The sequence below is a fragment of the Salmo salar genome, chromosome ssa03 (assembly GCF_905237065.1).
Source record: "Salmo salar chromosome ssa03, Ssal_v3.1, whole genome shotgun sequence".
Taxonomy (NCBI): Eukaryota; Metazoa; Chordata; class Actinopteri; order Salmoniformes; family Salmonidae; genus Salmo; species Salmo salar.
This window is the reverse complement of record NC_059444.1, coordinates 40,316,104-40,336,503: the sequence shown is the minus strand read 5'-3', so window position 1 is coordinate 40,336,503 and position 20,400 is coordinate 40,316,104. Positions and strand designations below refer to the sequence as shown.

The 20,400-nt window shown below is 42.0% G+C and overlaps 2 protein-coding genes across 3 annotated transcripts; one reads left to right on the top strand and one right to left on the bottom strand.

Moving 5' to 3' along the window:
• Positions 1 to 3,063: 3,063 nt before the first annotated feature.
• Positions 3,064 to 12,759, bottom strand: LOC106599977 (SURP and G-patch domain-containing protein 1). 2 transcript variants are annotated; one of them, XM_045714848.1, is made up of 14 exons: positions 12,558 to 12,759; positions 11,889 to 12,060; positions 11,639 to 11,757; positions 11,194 to 11,454; positions 10,859 to 10,982; positions 10,651 to 10,754; positions 6,392 to 6,515; positions 5,857 to 6,212; positions 5,464 to 5,570; positions 5,013 to 5,190; positions 4,428 to 4,534; positions 4,114 to 4,259; positions 3,815 to 3,944; positions 3,064 to 3,725 (listed from the first exon to the last, which is right to left on the bottom strand). In XM_045714848.1, exons 1-14 carry the CDS (start codon positions 12,574 to 12,576, stop codon positions 3,699 to 3,701), a joined length of 1,974 nt encoding a protein of 657 aa, XP_045570804.1. In that variant the 5' UTR covers positions 12,577 to 12,759; the 3' UTR covers positions 3,064 to 3,698. The 2 variants fall into 2 exon arrangements, with proteins under 2 accessions (XP_045570804.1, XP_014046782.1); XM_014191307.2 differs by having other exon boundaries at positions 11,648 to 11,757.
• LOC106599979 (E3 ubiquitin-protein ligase RNF126) lies at positions 12,661 to 17,202 on the top strand. Its single transcript, XM_014191308.2, has 9 exons — positions 12,661 to 12,814; positions 13,498 to 13,556; positions 13,696 to 13,756; positions 13,871 to 14,109; positions 14,252 to 14,323; positions 14,423 to 14,492; positions 14,604 to 14,697; positions 14,787 to 14,902; positions 15,028 to 17,202. Exons 1-9 carry the CDS (start codon positions 12,740 to 12,742, stop codon positions 15,178 to 15,180), a joined length of 939 nt encoding a protein of 312 aa, XP_014046783.1. The 5' UTR covers positions 12,661 to 12,739; the 3' UTR covers positions 15,181 to 17,202.
• The last annotated feature ends 3,198 nt before the right edge of the window (positions 17,203 to 20,400 follow it).

The window sequence follows — 20,400 nt, the reverse complement described above, 5'->3', positions numbered from 1 at the left end:
ATCCAGACCTCCATGAGTTGATAAATTGGATTTCCATTGATTCTTTTTGTGTGATTTTGTTGTCAGCACATTCAACTATGTAAAGAAAAAAGTATTTAATAAGATTATTTCATTAATTCAGATCTAGGATGTGTTATTTTAGTGTTCCCTTTATTTTTTTGAGCAGTGTATATACACACGTCCCATAAGTTGCTACCTAGATTGCATGGGCTACACATACCCCACTTCTCTCTCTCTTTCCCAAGCCACACATTCACTCACTCACTCTCACACACACACACTTGGCTTTGATTCACTAGCTAGCTGTGCCTCATCACACACACATAAACTCAGCCACTGACAGATAGACAGACACAGAAACACGCACACATTACACATTGCACATTACTCACAGCCAACTAAACTTGACTAATAGTTGAATGGCAAGCACTTACCATTGGTGAGTTCATTCATCTGGTCACGTCTCTTGACTATCTCCTCCGGGGTAAAAAGCAAATAGCATGGCTTTACTTTGTTGGACTTGCAAGTGAACTCACGAGACTTTTGAATTTCTTGCCCAGCATCACTGACATATTCCCCCTTGACAGACTGAAGAACCGTAATTTACGGCTCCACCATTAATGGGTGGTCTTCCTCGGTTGCCTCCTCAAGGGGCTCAACTTCGTTGAGCTCGTCTGAGTTGCTGTCTGTGCTGTCTGAACCAGCTCTCAGCTAAACTTTACTATTTAAAAATCTAGTGAAATCTCTCTCCCAGGAATAGATCGATGCAGTAGAAAGCTAAGCTAGCTAAGGTGTAGGCAGTAGTGACAGTGTGACTATGTATAATGCGTTTTTGACATGTCTGAAGAGCTGACAGCAGGAAAGAGTATAGCCTGAGCTAAACTTTTTCATTTTCCCAAGGATGATATGCTACAGTAGCTTTGATTGGGCAAACAGGAAAATCATCTGGTTGAATAGCCTAATGCAGTTTGATTCAAAATATATAGCTAACTAGTTCGCAATTCATTCATGATTGCAGAATAGGGCCGTTTTTTTATTGAATTGAGAGATAGTGAGCATTCCATTTAAAATAGTTCAAAACTGTTCTAGTCATATTGTCTCAGCACAGTAGGGTACAGCAGGGTTAGAGAGAAATGTCTTGCAACAACAGGGTGATCAAATTAAGATCCTACACCTGTATACAGTCAGAGAAGTAGGCCAATTGTTGCAGCAATAGTAGTGTTCACAACTGAAGAGTATAGCCTACATCTGCCTTTCAGTGAGCAGGAAAGGATGTTGGTGAAGTATACCCATATCAATAAAAAGGTACTGTATGGGCTGATGTAACTACATGAAGTTCATGATGATCAGCTGAGATGCCATACTGTGCTTTTCTCCTGTGGGAACATTCAGAACTCACACTGACAAAAAAACACACACATCAGCATGGACTATAGCTTAATTGGATATTGTTGTATGTGTAAGAAATAGCTAAGTTAGTTATGCAAAGTGACAGATAGGTAATCATTTACAGTAACTGCTGTTCATTATTAGTCATTCAATAAACAACATCAGCCGACAGAAGATCTAGCTAAATTAGCTACAGAAAGTAATAGAGAAATCTGACCTTTCTACACGCTCCAGGGGGTCTCTTTTGCTTAGCTGGCTGATCTGTGTTATATTTAACTGGTGTTAACCCCCAGGGAATGGCAAACTGAAGCTCTGATTTCAGAGATCTGTTACCCTCCTCATTAAATGACTGCCGTGGCTGACAAACCCTGGGGGTGATAATGGGGGGGGGATACCCCCTCCCATACCTGTATGTATTGGGTACGAGGATGAGGTTGCAGGTTTTCGAGGAGACCCTATCAGGGTTATGAACTCTTCAACCTCCAGAATAAGATGGGCATCAGGGCCACGTTCAGTAGCCAAATGTTGGAGATAGAAATGGCACGAAGATCCGATGCGATTCCTTATTCTACATCAGAAGCATGTTTGTTCTACATAGCATATTTCTACCTGAAAGTTCCAAAATGTTTCCAATTGCTGAACGTGTCCCAGGTGTACCTCTAGTACACATTATACAACACTAATTTCAACTATTGCTCCTTGCACCCCTGCAATGCCGTACAATAATGCAAATGTGCTACTTGCTCTGTGAAATAAAACATTTCACTAATAGAAGTAGTATTTTACACATACTGTGTAATGGACTTTCACTTTATCTTGTAGATAAATATCTTTATTTGATCTAAACTGTGGAATTGGAGTTTGTCAGAATTTTCTAAAATATATACTCTACAAAAATGTAAACTCAACATGTAACAATTCCAAAGATTTTACTGAGTTTTACAGGTCATTTAAAAAAATCTGTCAATTGAAATAAATTCATTAGTCCCTAATCTATGGATTTCACATGACTGGGCATGGGTGAGCCTTGGAGGGCATCGGCCCACCCAATAGGAAGCCAGGCCCAGCCAATCAGAATGAGTTTTTCCCCCACAAAAGGTCTTTATTACAGATAGAAATACTCCTCAGCACCCCTGGGCTGGCGTGGTTACACGTGGTCTGCGGTTGTGAGGCCGTTTGGACGTACTGCCAAATTCTCTAAAATTATGTTGGAGGCAGTTTATGGTAGAGAAATTAACATTACATTCTCTGGCAACAGCTCTGGTGGACATTCCTGCAGTCCGCATGCCAATTGCACACTCCCTCAAAACTTCAGACATCTGTGGCATTGTGTAGTGACAAAACTGCATATTTTAAAGTGGCCTTTTGTCCCCAGCACAAGATGCACCTGTGTAATGATTATGCTGTTTAATCAGCTTCTTGATATGCCACACCTGTCAGGTGGATGGATTATCTTGACATAGGAGAAATGCTCAATAACAGGGATGTAAACAAATTTGTGCGCAAAACATGAGAGAAATAAGATTTTTGTGAATTTTTTACATCAGCTCATGAAAAATGGTACCAACACTTTACATGTTGCGGTTATATTTTTGTTCAGTGTAAAATTGGTTTCCACAAGTCAACAACAGAGCAATGATCAGCTACAAGCATACTCCAATAGTACACATTCAAGACAATTTAATATTTTTATTGTTCGCAGTGAAGCATTTTACATTCGTTGCTTGAATTTACGATGTAAATAATACATTTACGATATGTTAACACTGTGTTCAAATCTTTGAAGGGTGATCAAACAACCATAGCAAAACGATGTACAGAAAGAACTAACTGCAAAGCCATTTATTACCAGTCAAATTATGTATTTTGGTTACTGTCATTGTCAAGTAGCATCTTGAACATGTGAAGAAATTAAAATCCAAACAAAAAGCCAGAGGTCACAATACAGAGAGGACAGGTAGTGTTTATAGGTCGTTCTGTGTTTTGAATCGTGACTGTAAAATCAGATAAGCCATCAATTATACCCTAGCCATCTGATTTATCAAATATGATACTTTGATTCTGCAGTTGCGTAAGAACATCAACTGAGCCTTAGACAACTTAAATCCGACAAATCCATCCTTCTTATTCTTCAACCTAAACAATTTATCAACGACTATAAAATTCCACAATCTAGAGGAGATTACTATAAGTGAGTGTCCTACAGTTTGTTCCAACAACAAAGTGAAAGGCATAACTGAGCCATCATGCCACTGTTGGTGGTTTAAAAACGTACATTTGACAAAGTCTGCCAAGTTCAGGCCTCTTCATCAGTAGTATGGTCTCCTTGGATTGTTCTGAAAACAGAGAAAAGACGTGTTACCAAAAACTCTTACCGATGCCAGGTCATCTGAACAGAACAGCTTGCATATTATATAGTAATTACCAGTGGGTTAGGCCTGAAGCGGTAGGCTAGCATCATCCTCTTTCTGAAAGCGTCATACTCATCATCCTGTCCTGAGAGCTCAGCGGGCCGGTCCACGCCAAACCCTGCCCCGTCAATAGCCGTGATTCCCCTGGAGAAAACCAAACCACAGCAGCTGGTTAGGTGTGTATAAGCTGTGTAGAAGACCTTGTATCAGCCAATAGTGTGCGTGTTCATGTCCAGTTTTTACATGTCTTCGTGTGACTATGCCCAAGTCCAAGTGTGTATACTATGTGTCTGTGAATTTGACAGTCCCACACCTGTGGACAGGGGCCTTGATGCCCTGTCCGTCAGAGCCAAGACCATCTCCCTCCTTCCAGCCCATCTTCATGAGCATCTGAAAACCGAGGTTCTCCACCGTTAGCTTAAAATCCTTATACTCCGAGTAGTCTGGGTCACGGCCTTCCTGCAGAACACCACAAAACCCAATGCAAGAACATGAGATCATGTGAATAGAGTATGTGTTCCCCAAATGGTGGTTCACCGGTAATTCCTTTTTGGCTTAGGCTAGACAACGAAGGGGTCAAGGGTTAAGTGGCAAAGAGAAGAGTTGGGGAGAAGATTTGCAACTGACCTTGAGTGCCTTGAAGGTCTCCATGAACTTCTCCAGTTCCTCCGGAGGTAGGAAGTCACCAATGAAGTGCTTCCCCTTTCCCATATCAGTCAGCGACTCCGCCCACTCTGGAGGAAACGACAAACAGCCATTTACGTCAACACCAAATTACATCAGGGGCGCGTTCAGCAGGACACAACGTTTTGAACATTCAGATTGAATGAGGCCCAGGTTAATATGAAGGTTAATATCTCTCAGAGTTCATTAATGAATTGTTGACACAAAATGTTCTGAAAGTAGTCGTTGATTAAACATAAATTCTCGTAGTAATAAACTGATCTTTTCAAGAATCAAATCTCACATTCAAAAGGCCTTAACTCCTTTCACTTTTTAACATAAACACATTGAGCGCATTTGACATTGCAGCTGACTTTAAAGTCAAGATTGGACAAGCTGACTTTAAAGTCAAGATTGACTGATCTACAAATCACTTTGTTTCATTAATAACTACTCAATATTATTTATAGATCAGTCAGTCAGAATTTACCCATGATACATCACGGTTTTGATGATCTCGAACACGGCCATCGTCTTCATGAATCTTACCACGCGTTTTCTCCATCTCCATGTGCCGTAGGCGGTGCTCCCAGGTGCCAGCCTGCTGGTCCACTTCCTCATCACTGTCGTACTCGTGGGAGTGGTCCCTCACCGCCTTCTCCCACATCACCTGCATCTCTGCCATGGCACGCTTATGCTTCATGATCATGTCAAACATCTCCTGCATCTGGGGTGAGAACACAGGCACACATGCATGTGCAGGCCGGACACACCTCAGTCAAGGTTTCAGAGACGGATTTCAAGAAGGCTGAGAACGGACGCAACTGAGCCCATCTGGCCTTGTTAGAGGCTAGGTTTGAAGTATGCTGGGCACTCCCATACCAAATCAAGGCATGCCCAAAATACTAAAATGATTAACACGGCCAAGTCCCCAACAATTCAAACAGTGAAAGTACAATTTGCTGCCATTGTGTATTGTGCACTGTCGGTCATGCAGTACCTCCTGTTGCTCTTTGAGCTGTTTCTTCTGGTCATCTGAGAGCTCTGTTACCCCAACCAGGCCCACAGGCTTTCCCTTCTTATAGCCCAGATCTCTCAGTTCATGAACTGAAACACACACCCCGCATGGATTGACACAACACAGGGCCAGGATAGACATACCTTACAAACACTGTTTTTAGTCTAAGATATACTAAAACAATGGTCTCTCGTTGTAATATTTCTTAATTCTGGGGATTTGCGTGTATCGTTTTGTATTGTTAGGTATTACTGCACTGTTGGAGCTAGGAACATAAGCATTTTGTTACACCCGCGATAACGTCGGCAAAATATGTGTAAGCGACCAATTACATTTTATTTGATTTCTGTGTATTATGGGTGTGTGTGGGTGTACCAGAAAGACACGGGCTGGGCTCTGGCTCTTCCTCCTTGGGGATGATGATGGGTGGAAGCGACAGATCCACCTTGTCGTCCTCTGACCCCCAGCGGCTCTTCCTCTTCCTCTTAACCATGGGGGGCCCTGCTACTTCCTCTTTTATCTCCAGACCCGGCTCGAGCTTCACCTGTCCCAGCAGGTTGGGGTAGTGAGAAGGAGGGGGAGGATAGGTCAGGGGAGGAGCAGCCGGCCTCGTGAGCCCCACTCCGGGCTCCTGCTTGATTAGGGGGCTCTGGTCATTTTTGGCCTGGCGGTACTCCTCCACCTTCTCCTTGTAGAAGTGATGGGCGGGGCTTTGGAGGTCATAAAGAAAACTGAGAAGAGGAACAAGAAGTAAGCCATCTTTAACGGTATTTTGTCCACTTTACATGTTAGTATTGCATACATTATTAAAAACCTATCACAAATCAATTTCTTCTTGAGGATCAGTAAAAATGCAATTAGATCAATGCATTAAAACACTCTCATTACAATATCTGAGACTGTCACTAACCTGAAGGCGGGGTTGTCTTTGTTGTGCTGGGCGGCGATGGCTTCCACCTCGGGGCCGCCGTCGGCCACAAAACTGGCCAGCTTCTCGGCCACCCTCTGGGTCTCCTCGTCCACTGGGGGGGAGACTTTAAGCAGCCTATCAGTACTGGGGCTCAACTCACACTACTACCGTACTGTACTCAACTGGCCCTCACACACCAGTCTACAGCCAGTAGGGGATAAGAAGAGGGAGGAGGAGCAGGGGGACATGGTGGTGATTGGGGAAGTGGATTGTATGGATTTGATATTAAAATATAGGCCTGATCTTACATTTTTTTTAAATAAATTACACCATGAACAGTGGGCATGGTAAATGCTGTCTGTCGTGAAGGACTTAGTAGTTGTCAGTAAATAATTGTGTGTCATTTGAAGCGTCGGCCCTCATCGCTTGTGTGCAATGGTAACTTTCAACATAAACTAAAACTCTCCAAGGAGGGCAATATACAGTACCAGTCAAAAGTTTGGACACACTTACTCATTGAAGGGTTTTTCTTTATTTTTATTATTTTCTAAATTCTAGAATAACAGTGAAAACATGAATAAACACGTTTGGAACCCCAAAAAAGTGTTGAATCAAAATATATTTTAGATTCTTCCAAGTAGCCACCCTTTGCCTTGATGACAGCTTTGCACAGTCTTGGCATTCTCTCAACCAGCATCATGAGGAATGCTTTTCCAACAGTCTTTAAGGAGGTCCCACATATGCTGAGCACGTGTTGGCTTCTTTTCCTTCACTGTGGTCCAACTCATCCCAAACCATCTCATTTGGGTTGAGGTCGGATGTTAGTGGAGGCCAGGTCATCTGATGCAGCACTCCATCGCTCTCCTTCTTGGTCAAATAGCCCTTACACAGCCTGGAGGTGTGTTTTGGGTCATTGTCCTGTTTAAAAACAAATGATGTTCCCACTAAGCGCAAACTAGGTGGGGTGTTGTATCGCTGCAGAATGCTGCGGTTGGAACCAAAAATAAAAAAATTGGACTCAATAGGCCAAAGGACAAATTTCCACAGGTCTAATGTTCATTGCTCGTGTTTCTTGGCCCAAGCAGCTCTCTTCTTATTGGTGTCCTTTAGTAGTGGTTTCTTTGCAGCAATTCGACCATGAAGGTCTGATTAACACAGTCAAGTAACACAGTGTTACTTGAACTCTAAGGCATTTATTTGGGCTGCAATTTCTGAGGCTGGTAACTCTAATGAATTTATCCTCTGCAGCAGAGGTAACTCTGGGTCTTCCTTTCCTGTGGCGGTCCTCATGAGAGCCAGTTTCATCATAGCGCTTGATGGTTTTCGTGACTGCACTTGAAGAAACTTTCAAAGTTCCGATTTTGACTGATCTTCATGTCTTAAAGTAATGGACTGTCGTTTCTTTGCTTATTTGAGCTGTTCTTGCCATATGGACCTGGTCATTTACCAAATAGGGCCATCTTCCCGAATACCACCCCTACCTCGTCACAACACAACTGATTGACTCAAATGCATTAACAAGGAAATAAATTCTACAAATTAACTTTTAACAAGGCACAGCTTTTAATTGAAATGCATTTCAGGTGACTACCTCATGAAGCTGGTTGAGAGAATGCCAAGAGTGTGCAAAAATGTCATCAAGGCAAAGCGTGGCTACTTTAAATGATCTCAAATATAACATATTTTGATTTATTTCCAACTTTTTGTGTTACTCCATGATTCCATGTAGAATATAGTAAAACTAAAGAAATACCCTGGAATGAGTACGTGTTTCCAAACGTTTGACTGGTACTGTATGTATGTATGTATGTATGTATGTATGTATGTATGTATGTATGTATGTATGTATGTATGTATGTATGTATGTATGTATGTATGTATGTATGTATGTATACACAAAAACAGTGCATTCGGAAAGTATTCAGACACCTTGACTTTTTCCACATTTTGTTACATTAGACTTATTCTAAAATTGATTAAATAAAACATTTCTCAATCTACACACAATACCCCATAATGACAAAGTGAAAACAGGTTTTTAGAAATGTTTGCAAATGTATTACAAACAAAAAAACAGATACCTTATTTACATAAGTATTCAGCTCAGGTGCATCCTGTTTCCATTGATCACCCTTGAGCTGTTTCTACAACTTGATTGGAGTCCACCTGCGGTACATTCTATTGATTTGACATGATTTGGAAAGGCACACACATCTACATAACGTCCCACAGTTGACAGTAAATGTCAGAGCAAAAACCAAGCCATGAGGTCGAAGGAATTGTCAGTAGAGCTTCGAGACAGGATTGTGTCGAGGCACAGATCTGGGGAAGGGTACCACAACATTTCTGCAGCATTGAAGGTCCCCAAAAACACAGTGGCCTCCATTCTTAATAGGAAAAAGTTTGGAACTACCAAGACTCTTCCTAGAGCTGGCCACCCAGCAAATCTGAACAATCAGGGGAGAAGGGCCTTGGTCAGGGAGGTGACCAAGAACCCGATGGTCACTGACAGAGCTCCAGAGTTCCTCTGTGGAGATGGGAGAACCTTCCAGAAGGACAACCATCTCTGCACCAATCCACCAATCAGGCCTTTATGGTAGAGTGGCCAGACGGAAGCCACTCCTCAGTAAAAGGCAAATGACAGCCCACTTGGAGTTTTCCAAAAGGCACCTAAAGGACTCGGACCATAAGAAACAAGATTCTCTGGCCTGATGAAACCAAGATTGAACTCTTTGGCTTGAAAGCCAAGCGTCACATCTGGAGGAAACCTGGCACCATTCCTACGGTGAAGGATGGTGGCGGCAGCATCATGCCGTGGGGATGTTTTCAGCAGCAGGGACTGGGAGACTAGTCATGGTCGAGGGAAAGATGAACGGAGCAAAGTATAGAGAGATCCTTGATGAAGTCCTGAGTGCTCTGGAGCAGGTTCTCAGACTGGGGCAAAGGTTCACCTTCCAACAGGACAACGACCCTAAGCACACAGCCAAGACAATGCAGGAGTGGCTTCGGGACAAGTCTTTGAACATCCTTGAGTGGCCCAGCCAGAGCCTGGACTTGAACCCGATCTAACATTTCTGGAGAGACCTGAAAATAGCTGTGCAGCGATGCTCCCCATCCAACCTGACAGAGCTTGAGAGGATCTGCAGAGAATAATGCGAGAAACTCCAAATACAGGTGTGCCAAGCTTGTAGAGTCATACCAAAGAAGACTCGAGGCTGTAAATCGCTGCAAAAGTTGCTTCAACAAAGTACTGAGTAAAGAGTCTAAATACTTATGTTTTACATTTTTTGTAGATTTGCAAGAAATTCTAAAAACCTGTCTTTGCTTTGGCATTATGGGGTATTGTGTGTATATTGATGAGGGAAAACAATTTAATCAATTTTAGAATAAGGCTGCAATGTAACAAAATGTGGAAAAAGTCAAGGGGTCTGAATACTTTCTGAAATCACACACACACACACACACACACACACACACACACACACACACACACACACACACACACACACACACACACAGTTGAAGTCAGAAGTTTAAATGTATTTGGCTAAGATGTATGTAAACTCAGTTTTTCACAATTCCTGGCATTTAATCCTCATAAACATTCTCTGTCTTAGGTCAGTTAGGATCACCACTTTATTTTAAGAACGTGAAATGTCATAATAATAGTAGAGTAATAATAGTCAATTAGTCTATCAGAAGCTTCTAAAGCCATGACTACATTTTCTGGAATTTTCCACGCTGTTTAAAGGCACAGTCAACTTACTGTATGTAAACTTCTGACCCACTGGAATTATGATACAGTGACTTATAAGTGGAATAATCTGTCTAAACAATTGTTGGAATAATTACTTGTGTCATGCACAAAGTAGGTGTCCTAACCAACTTGCCAAAACTATAGTTTGTTAACAAAAAAATGTGTGGAGTGGTTTAAAAACAAGTTTTAATGACTCCAACCTAAGTGTATGTAAACTTCCAACTTCAACTGTGTATATATATATATATATATATATATATATATATATATATATATATATATATATATATATATATATATGTGTGTGTGTGTGTGTGTGTGTGTATATATATATATATATATATATATATATATATATATATATATATATATCATTCACATGTATAAAGATAGATTGAATTGTGTTATTTTCATCTGCAGTCTTTGGAGCTGAGACCAAGCATGTGTGTGAGAGAACGTAAGAGAGAGAGAGAGAGAGAGAAACCGATATAGGTAATCTTACCATTAGAACGTGACGGCATCTCAGGTTTTGGGTTATCCTTTCGGAGTTCAGCAACTCTCTTTCGGTAATAAAGATAGTCCCGGCTGTTCTTATCATACAAGAATCTGTAAAGTGGAAAAGATCTTTATATCAGGACAAAAAGAGGCCACATTACATACAACACATAATATAAATTCGACATACTGTTAGTTCAGCCATACAGACTTACGAGAAAACAGGGTTGTCCTTGTAGTTCTCCTTGGCCTTCCTCTCTAGCTCAGGCCCTCCCTCAGCCACAAAGGCTGCCATCTTGTCCAGGATAAGTTGTGTGTCTGGGTCCTCTGGGGGAGAAACTTTAAGAGGGCTATGAGTACCTTACCTTTACTGTAGAAGGCTATGCAAACTCAGAAAAAGCATTATTCTCAGGCAAGCAGCTTCTCTGCCACTAGACTACACAGTCAATGACATGGGTGAAATGACAAAAACAAGTAGCCTAGTACAGAATCCGACCAGCACCCAGGCTACGGGCAGTCCTTTGATGTCTGAAACCAGATCATTGATTACCTTTGATCTCTAGGAAGCTTAAATCATCAACTTCCTCCTCCTCATCATCATCATCATCATCTGGGGAGCTGAATATGCTAGGCCTTTGGGGGCGAAGCGGGGTCTTCTTTGACTGGGAGTAGTTCTTAAACTGGTTCAGCATGCTGCTGATGCCTAGACCGGGACGCTTGCCGATGAGAATGCTCTTCTTCTGGGGCTGAGACACTCCTGACGACGAACTGGGGATGGATGAAGATGGGGCTTTGGTGTCACTGCTGGAGCCTGGAGAGGGTACAGAATTTGGTTAAGACTCACTGCAGTGCTTCCTTAATTGTTTAATGAATCCAGAAGAAACAAGTAATTCATAAATTATTACTGTGTTATTGTTTTATTTCATAATTTCTGTACCATCAAAATAAAGCCCTTACACATTTTATATTGAAACCCATTAAGGCAAAAGAGCTACCTATCTCACCAGAGTCAGGGCAGGGTTTGTCCTTCTGCAGCTTCATAAACTGCTGTAAGAAACTTCCGTCATTCACATACTTGTTATTGTTCGAAGAGGGTCCCTGTAAACTGGGTAAACTGTGGGGATAAGAAGTCAAAATGAATGGCTGCAGTCAACCAGTCAAGTGGACCAATCAAGTACTTCCAGCTGGGATTAAGTATAGAGGTAGACCTATTTGTAGTGTTTCAGAAACCCAGGTCTGCTGTACCTTGGTGGCAGTGGCCTGTTGGGAGTCTGAAGGCTCTTGGTCTTGGCTTTCTCTGCCATCTTAGCCTCAATCTCGCGCTTCTTCTGGGCGATCAGCTCCTCCTGACGGAGAATGTTCACACTCATCCTGTTCTTCTGAGGTGGCCGGAACTTGTTGTTCCAGCCTCCTCTCCCTGCAGTGGGAATAAAAGAGATAGTCAGCGGATGAGTTTGGAACACTTGTTGTCTGTGTGTACCGTTACCAATAATGTTAGTCACAAGAGGGGATCGCTTTGTAATCGCTCTTTGAGAGTATTTTAGTACATACTCTTCTTCAACAAACACAAATGTGTTTGTTGCCACAGACAAGAGAAGCAGGCCTGGGTTGGTAAAAACGGGTTAGCTAGTTAATTAGCTCGGGTGGCATCAACTCAGGTATTAATATAGTAATAAATAGCTACCAAACTACAACCAATTATGTCACGAATCTCACATATGTAGTTGATGCTGATTGTGGCAACAAATGTGTTTGAGTTTTGACGCATCATCAACAAATCCTGTTGATGGGCGGTGGTAGCTAGCTACAAGAACCGTATTTGATGGGGCAATAGTTCAGCAATATTGGAATACATGTTACTAGCTATATACAGGTCTGTCATTTCAAATATTGCATATTATTGCGAGGTTTTACCTGTATCTCCGGACTCCATAGCTGCAGCTCGCTAGATCTGTATTCGCTGTTATGAGCTAGCTGTTGCTAAGCTCGTTTCCGCTTCCGGTCCGTCTTGCAAATCGAACCCGAGAACAGCGAGTTATGTCCGTTGTCGCTACTTTTACACGTTCCGTCTCGGTTGTCTGGTAAAGAATCAGAAGATGGCTGAAGCTCCCCTACGGCCCTGTCGTTTTTTTTGTCACCAATGTTCAGCAGAGATCAACCCTCGTCTCCCGGTAAGCATTCCATAGAGGTTTTGTCGTTTAGAAAATAAAACCATGGCCAGCTAAGTGGGGTTTACGTTATTTCATTCACGATTGCCTCTGACTGAAGCGTGACAGCTAGCTGAAGCTAAACGTTGGGTTGTAGCTAGAACGTTCACATGTGTGTTTTTGTCATTTGACAGTTGACTTAATTTATAATCTAGCCAGGTACCAAAATAGCGTGTAATTTGTCTGTTAGGATGTTTCGAGATCATGCCTCCGTGACTTGTTGGATTAGTTAAGGCGCTAGCTAAATTAGCTGAATGAAAAGCTAACCAGTAAATGCTCTTCCAGTGACAGCGTGTCTGTCTATCTGTTCATGATTCTGACAGCTTGCCAGATGAACAGGGACATTGATCCCTAGCCCCTCCAAAGGTAGCCTCTTTTAGAATCCGAGAGAGACCATCAGCTATTGTTAAAATGGTCAAAGTGAGGTCAATAGGCAACTTTTTTTTATTTTTTTTATTTTTTAAATTCAAGCCACATCTGGTTGAAGTTAGCTAACGATCTTAATTTCCCAGTACTTACATAGCCTCCATAGGCATGTTTTTGTTTTGTTTTGCTTTAGATCAAATAAAAACATGAAAGTGTATGAGACTGACTGATGAGAATTTATGATTATGTTATAAATACGATTTATCTCTGCCTTCCTGCAGGACTACACCTGTCCTCAGTGTGAATCTGGCTTCATTGAAGAGCTATCAGAGGAAAGAAGGTACAGTATTATCTGCTTGTCTATCGGAGTTCCAAACACTTTAAGCAGCAATTCTCCATTAACAGTACTGTCTGTGTCCCACATTGGTTCATAGTTGAAGATAAGATGTGAACCTCTCACTTCTGATATTTCTTTCCAGCACTGAAAATGAGTCCACATCCATTGCCTCCACCAGCGATCAGAACCGTCCGACTTTTGAGGTAAGTGACACAGAACTGATATGTTCCTCAACTCAACATTTGAATGAATTTATGCAGCTTGGTTGGACTGCAAGGTAGTGACCATATGTTTTTCCCTTTGTCCTCCTCCCTCAGATTATGGACCACCAGCACATGTTTACATTTCCGCCCGGATACGGACAGTTTTCTCTGGGGATCTTTGACGAGAATTTCGACCTCCGAGCGGGGACGCCGACGGAAGACAACCGCGAGACGGAGAACCGGCGGGAACGGGAGATGGCATCACGGCAACGGTACAGTGCCCGGCAACCACGGGGACGACACATCCCACGGCGACAGGGACAGAGACACGAGGGAGTACCCACTTTAGAGGGGTATGGAACACTTTACAGCTTGCTTGCCCTTTTGAGAGGAGATGAGAAAGGAATGATGCTTGCTTGTGTAGCGACATGGTTCAGTTTCCTTGAGGAAGGAATTCAGGAAATGACTAAGATGTTTCTCATTGTCTTTCTGCAGAATCATCCAGCAGCTAGTAAATGGAATCATAGCACCCACAGCCATGGCGCCAAACATTGGGATGGGACCATGGTATGTGTTATTATATCAATACCCTCATACTCTATGTTGTGTCTGTGAACATACTAGTTGCTTTGAGTTTCTAGTAATTTCTTGGAATATTCTTGATAGGGGCATGCTACACTCAAATCCAATGGACTATGCTTGGGGTGCCAATGGACTTGATGCTATCATTACCCAGGTATACCCAAATCCTCTACACTTCACAAGGGATTCAATTACATGCAATGACATCAAATTCTGGTGACATTTCCACAACCTAATAATACAACTTTCCCTCTCTGCCCTGTAGTTATTGAATCAGTTTGAGAACACAGGTCCTCCTCCTGCTGACAGAGAGAGGATAAAGACTCTGCCCACCATCCAGATCACAGAGGAACATGTGGGTGAGTGAACAAATTATCAAGCAACCACAGAGGTCAAAGGTCCTATTAAAGGAATAATTCACCACAAAATAGGTTCTCTTTAATTCTAGGTTCCAGTTTAGAATGTCCTGTGTGCAAAGAAGACTACAGTGTCGGGGAGACTGTCAGGCAACTTCCGTGTAATCACCTGTTTCACAATGACTGTATAGTACCATGGCTGGAACAGGTATGTGGGCTGCGTTTACACCACATTTTCATTCATTTAAATGTAGTGGTGTGCATGTATGTGTTCTCATTGAAGAAGATGTTAGCTGAACCTATTTTGTCTGTGTCCTACTCTTCCTCCCTCAGCACGACACATGTCCAGTGTGCAGAAAGAGCCTCAGTGGACAGAACACAGCTACGGACCCCCCGGGACTATCAGGAATTAACTTCTCTCCTTCCTCCTCCTCCTCATCCTCCTCCAACTCCCCCAGTAACGAGAACGCTGCCAACAACTCCTAGACCTCCATCACCATCAAACCTCGATAACACCTCCTGCAACAACCAACACCTCATCCCCACCCCAGGCAGACTTACACCCGCCCTCTACCACTGGCTCAGGAGAGTCAGGAGGGCCACCTCTCTCAGAGCTCTGCTAAGCCCACTGGGAGAAGCTGCTGGAGAGAACTCTACTCTGGAGGTGAAACAATAAACCAGTTCAGGGAACACAACTGAAAACCGGAAAATAAAGAAATGATTTGAGGTACAGAACCCGAATCGAAAACGAAAGTGATCTATACAGTTCCGGAACAGAACCGTTATTTTAAAAGGATGGGAACCGGTTAGTAACGTTCTTTCACGTTCCAGGCATTTTTTCCCAGTCCCACAAAAATTGCAACAAAGCGCCAATACAAAGCCCTCATGTCTGCCTGCCAGCTGGAAATCTTTGCTAGTGGGTGTGCGTGTGTGTGTAGGCTACCTGCCCCTCCCCTCTGAAGCATAGGTTACTGTATCCTACTGACGACATAACAAGTGTGTTTTTCACTGCTGGTGAAGGATACTATAGTTATCATGTTTCACATTGGTTTTATTAACTACAAAAAGGAAAGATGTTTTTAATTATAATGCTGCTCTGTACACACAAGCTTGTTAGCTAGCGAGCTAACGTTTGCTCTGGTCCAATGTTAAACCAACTCGGAAGTTCAAAGACATTAAAAGTTCCTCCATAGAAGCTGCTCCTCCATAGGTACAATTCTGTGGGCCTAATTCAGATAATCCATGTCTTAACAAGTTGTCCAGCACTTCAAGGCAAGCTTCCTCCATCCTCGCTAACTCCTCACCCTCAAAATGTCAGTTACATCTCACACCCTACACTGTGACTGGCAGCACAGTGTGTATGTTTGTCTTTAATTATGATTAAACCATGCTGTTATGAAGAAATACAATTTGCTCTTAACTACCTTCCTGTACAGATTAAATCGGTAACACGCTCCACAGCAAGATGCTGTATCCGCACTGATTAGTAATTTAATGTTGAGCAAATTATAAATATATTTAAGATGTTTAAAACAGAAAGGAACAATATAAACCAGTACTGTTTTGGTGTTTGAACCATTTCAGAACTTTTCAGAATGAAAAAAATAATGGTTCTGTTCAGAACGAAACGATTGGAAAATTATTTCGGTTCCAACCCCTGCAATAAACACAAAACGTTTATTTTACCCCCCTTTTTATTGTGAACTTTGAACACAAATCATTCCTCCCCATGAGTGTGTGAACTGGAGTGGACGCTGGCACCGTTCCTGTTGCGATGCTTCTGTTAAGGGAAGGAGTGAAGACTAAAATGAAACTGGAGGAAGAGGATGATGAGCACAGACTGAGGTATAATAGTATCCACAGAAGAACTGAGAGTGTGCTTGAACCGGAATGGACTACGATTTGACTTCTTGCCACAAGATGGGGACACATTTTATATTTAAAAGGGTTTTCTTTTTTTTCTTTTTCTTTTTTACATTCAACTGTGGTCTTACAGACTTCCATGCTGAAGGAGAGAGAGATGTGTACATAGAGGTATTCATATTAGGAACATAAACAAGCAGGTACAGCCAACTAAAGAATATCTTACGGAGAGAACTGAGTGTATGCATCTGATTTTAGGATTATTTATAGTGTTTTTTTAGGATTATTCTGTGTTTTGTTTTGCACAACATTTTGTTTGGTTTCAAGAATGTGACTTTTGGGAAATTACTACTGACAAAAAATAGTATTGCATCTCTGAACAGTCATTTTAAGGCTCATATTGTGATTCTCACATTAGTCTCAATTTATCTGCATTTTCAAAAGTTTTGGTATTCTCTAATTTCTTGTAGGCTACTATCAATTGACAAGATTATCTTACTATATCTTTCTAAAATGGAAAGCAAGTTCTCACTATGTATGTTTCCTCCTTGTATTCATACATCCCATACAATGAATTTCAGTTCAATGCATTTTAACCTGTTCTAAGTTGTTGGGGTAAAAGCATAATAAAATACCAAAACCGGACTATACTGCAGTCTTGATCATAGCACTACTACAGTATTAGTAGAAATTGGGTTTTCTTCTGGAAGATTCTAGAATGTTTTTGATTGGTGAAATGTGAGGTGTCTGAAATCAAGTGCCTTGTTCCAATACTTTAGAAAGCACCCTTCCTTCTTCCCTTCCTTGTAGTAAATTCTCACTGATTATTCCCGATAGGTGAAAGTACTACAGTAGCTCCAATAAGGTCATGTCAGCTCAGTAGTTAGTCACTTCAAGGAAGGTAGGTACCAGGTAGGAACTACTGTAGGAAGGATGCATTTTTTAAAGCTACCCATCAGGGCCCTGAACTATATTACATATCAATGGCCTTAAGCCAGGCATTCCACCGCTTAGACGTTGCATGCATCAACCAATGGTTGCGTGCCATGACATCGACTGTGCCATTGACTGTGTCATCGACTGACAGATTGCTATAATATATGATGTGGTAAACTGATAGGTAAAATACCTATCCAGGCGTTGTAAGATCTGGCAACGTCTAAGCAGTGGAACGTGACCATTATGTAAAGCCATTATCCTGTTATGGATAAGGGGCAGTATTTTCACGGCCGGATAAAAAACGTACCCGATTTAATCTGATTATTACTCCTGCCCAGAAACTAGAATATGCATATAATTATTAGCTTTGGATAGAAAACACTCCAAAGTTTCTAAAACTGTTTGAATGGTGTCTGTGAGTATAACAGAACTCATTTGGCAGGCCAAAACCTGAGAAGATTCTGTACAGGAAGTACCCTGTCTGACCATTTCTTGGCCTTCTTGATCATCTCTATCCAAAACAAGGGATCTCTGCTGTTACGTGACACTTCCTACGGCTCCCATAGGCTCTCAGAAGGCGGCAAAAAGCTGAATCGTGGCTTTGCAGGCCCTGGCTGAAAAACATTAGCGCGTTTGGATAGTGGTCGGTCAGAGTACTATGAGACTGAGGCGCGTGCCTCCCGGTCGGAATATTATCGCTTTTTTACGAGAAAAATAGCATAAAAATTGATTTTAAACAGCGGTTGACATGCTTCGAAGTACGGTAATGGAATATTTAGAAATGTTTTGTCACGAAACGCGTCGGGCGCGTAACCCTTCGTCACCCTTGGATAGTGTCTTGAACGCACAAACAAAACGCTGCTATTTGGATATAACTATGGATTATTTTGAACCAAACCAACATTTGTTATTGAAGTAGAAGTCCTGGGAGTGCATTCTGACGAAGAACAGGAAAGGTAATCAAACTTTTCTAATAGTAAATCGGAGTTTGGTGAGGGTCAAACTTGGTGGGTGTCAAAATAGCTAGCCTGTGATGGCGAGCTATCTACTCAGAATATTGCAAATTGTGCTTTCACCGAAAAGCTATTTTAAAATCGGACATAGCGAGTGCATAAAGGAGTTCTGTATCTATAATTCTTAAAATAATTTATGTTTTTTGTGAACGTTTATCGTGAGTAATTTAGTAAATTCACCGGAAGTGTTCGGTGGGAATGCTAGTTCTGAACGTCACATGCTAATGTAAAAAGCTGGTTTTTGATATAAATATGAACTTGATTGAACAAAACATGCATGTATTGTATAACATAATGTCCTAGGCGTGTCATCTGATGAAGATCATCAAAGGTTAGTGCTGCATTTAGCTGTGGTTTTGTTTTTTGTGACATTATATGCTAGCTTGAAAAATGGGTGTCTGATTATTTCTGGCTGGGTACTCTGCTGACATAATCTAATGTTTTGCTTTCGCTGTAAAGCCTTTTTGAAATCGGACAGTGTGGTTAGATAAAGGAGAGTCTTGTCTTTAAAATGGTGTAAAATAGTCATATGTTTGAAAAATTGAAGTTTTTGTATTTTTGAGGAATTTGTCATTCGCGCCACGCCTATCATTGGATATTGGAGCAGGTGTTCCGCTAGCGGAACGTCTAGATGTAAGAGGATAATTATACAATATTTGCTAAGTGTTACCATGCTGCAGAACACTTACAGCATGCTGATTAGTAACCCAATCAACAGGGCTTAATTATGAGCTCAACCATGGAGCCAATCATAGCTCTGCTCCCTCAGGAGCCTTGTCTTGAAGGAGGAAATGGAGGAAGAGTGATGTCCTAGGCCGCAGCCTCTGGAAACGTGGCCATTTAACACTTCTCACCCTGCCGAATGCACTCTCCTTTTCACTATGTGTATTTTATCGCCTTTTCAAAGATGTTACCTGACGTTGTACTGTTGACTATTTATGTGCATAGTACAGTGTATTTTGTGTGTTCTTTGTAGCCCAGCCTAAATTTTCCCCTAACCGCTACCCCTAGGCTTGCCCCTATTGTCACTGAAGGGATCATGGGAACATTTCAATGTTATTTCAGACCAAGCAATGTGTCGATAAAGATTAAAGTATGTTCTAGTGTGTGTGAAGACCCCCCACCCAAGTCATGTCCTTATCAGTCCTGCTGGTGAGACTCATCTGTGTAAACTGTAGCTCTCCTCTCTACTGCTGCAGCCCTATCAGCCTAAACTCATTATGACCCATTTAGAGCTGCCTTATCTTTCTCTCTCTGTGTGTGTGTGTGTGTGTGTGTGTGTGTGTGTGTGTGTGTGTGTGTGTGTGTGTGTGTGTTTGGAGGTGGGAAATGAGAGAAGGAAGAAAGGGGTGGGGAAAAGAACAAAAATAGAGAGAAAGAGACCACCCTGGCCTGGTGTTATCCACACCGTCATCTGATTGGCGTCCTGAGACGATCAGGAGGTGGAGGAGGATAGAGAAGTGTAAAGCATTATTCCTGTGTTCCTCTCACTAAACCTTTTCCTGCGCATGACTGACATGTTTATTGTTACTCTATGAATATGCTATGACCAGTCCTCATTTACATTTGACGTTTTAGTTATTTAGCAGACTTACAATTCGTGCATTCGTCTTAAGATAGTTAGGTGAAACAACACATCACAATCGTATCATGTACACTTTCCCTCAACAAAGCAGCATTCTGGATAACTCGCAGGGCATGGCATAAAGCGGGGGCCCAGCCAACAGAAAGTTGCAGTAGTGTATATGGGAGCTGACAAGTGCCTGGATTAGAACCTGCACCGCTTCCTGTGTGAGGAAAGGTCATACTATACGGATGTTGTAGAGCATAAACCTGCAGGAGAGAGTCACTGCTTTGATGTTTGCAGAGAATGACAGGGTGTTGTCCAGGG

Excerpts from the sequence above, each read along its gene's own strand:
- LOC106599977 (XM_045714848.1), bottom strand. Across the intron at positions 11,455-11,638 it reads CCCTGACTCTGGTGAGATAG|GCTCCAGCAGTGACACCAAA; the intron begins GTAGCTCTTTTG and ends TACCCTCTCCAG. Across the intron at positions 10,983-11,193 it reads AAGCTTCCTAGAGATCAAAG|TTTCTCCCCCAGAGGACCCA; the intron begins GTAATCAATGAT and ends GCCCTCTTAAAG.
- LOC106599979 (XM_014191308.2), top strand. The coding sequence starts at position 12,740 with ATGGCTGAAGCTCCCCTACGGCCCTGTCGTTTTTTTTGTCACCAATGT. Across the intron at positions 13,557-13,695 it reads GAGCTATCAGAGGAAAGAAG|CACTGAAAATGAGTCCACAT; the intron begins GTACAGTATTAT and ends ATTTCTTTCCAG. Across the intron at positions 14,698-14,786 it reads GATCACAGAGGAACATGTGG|GTTCCAGTTTAGAATGTCCT; the intron begins GTGAGTGAACAA and ends CTTTAATTCTAG.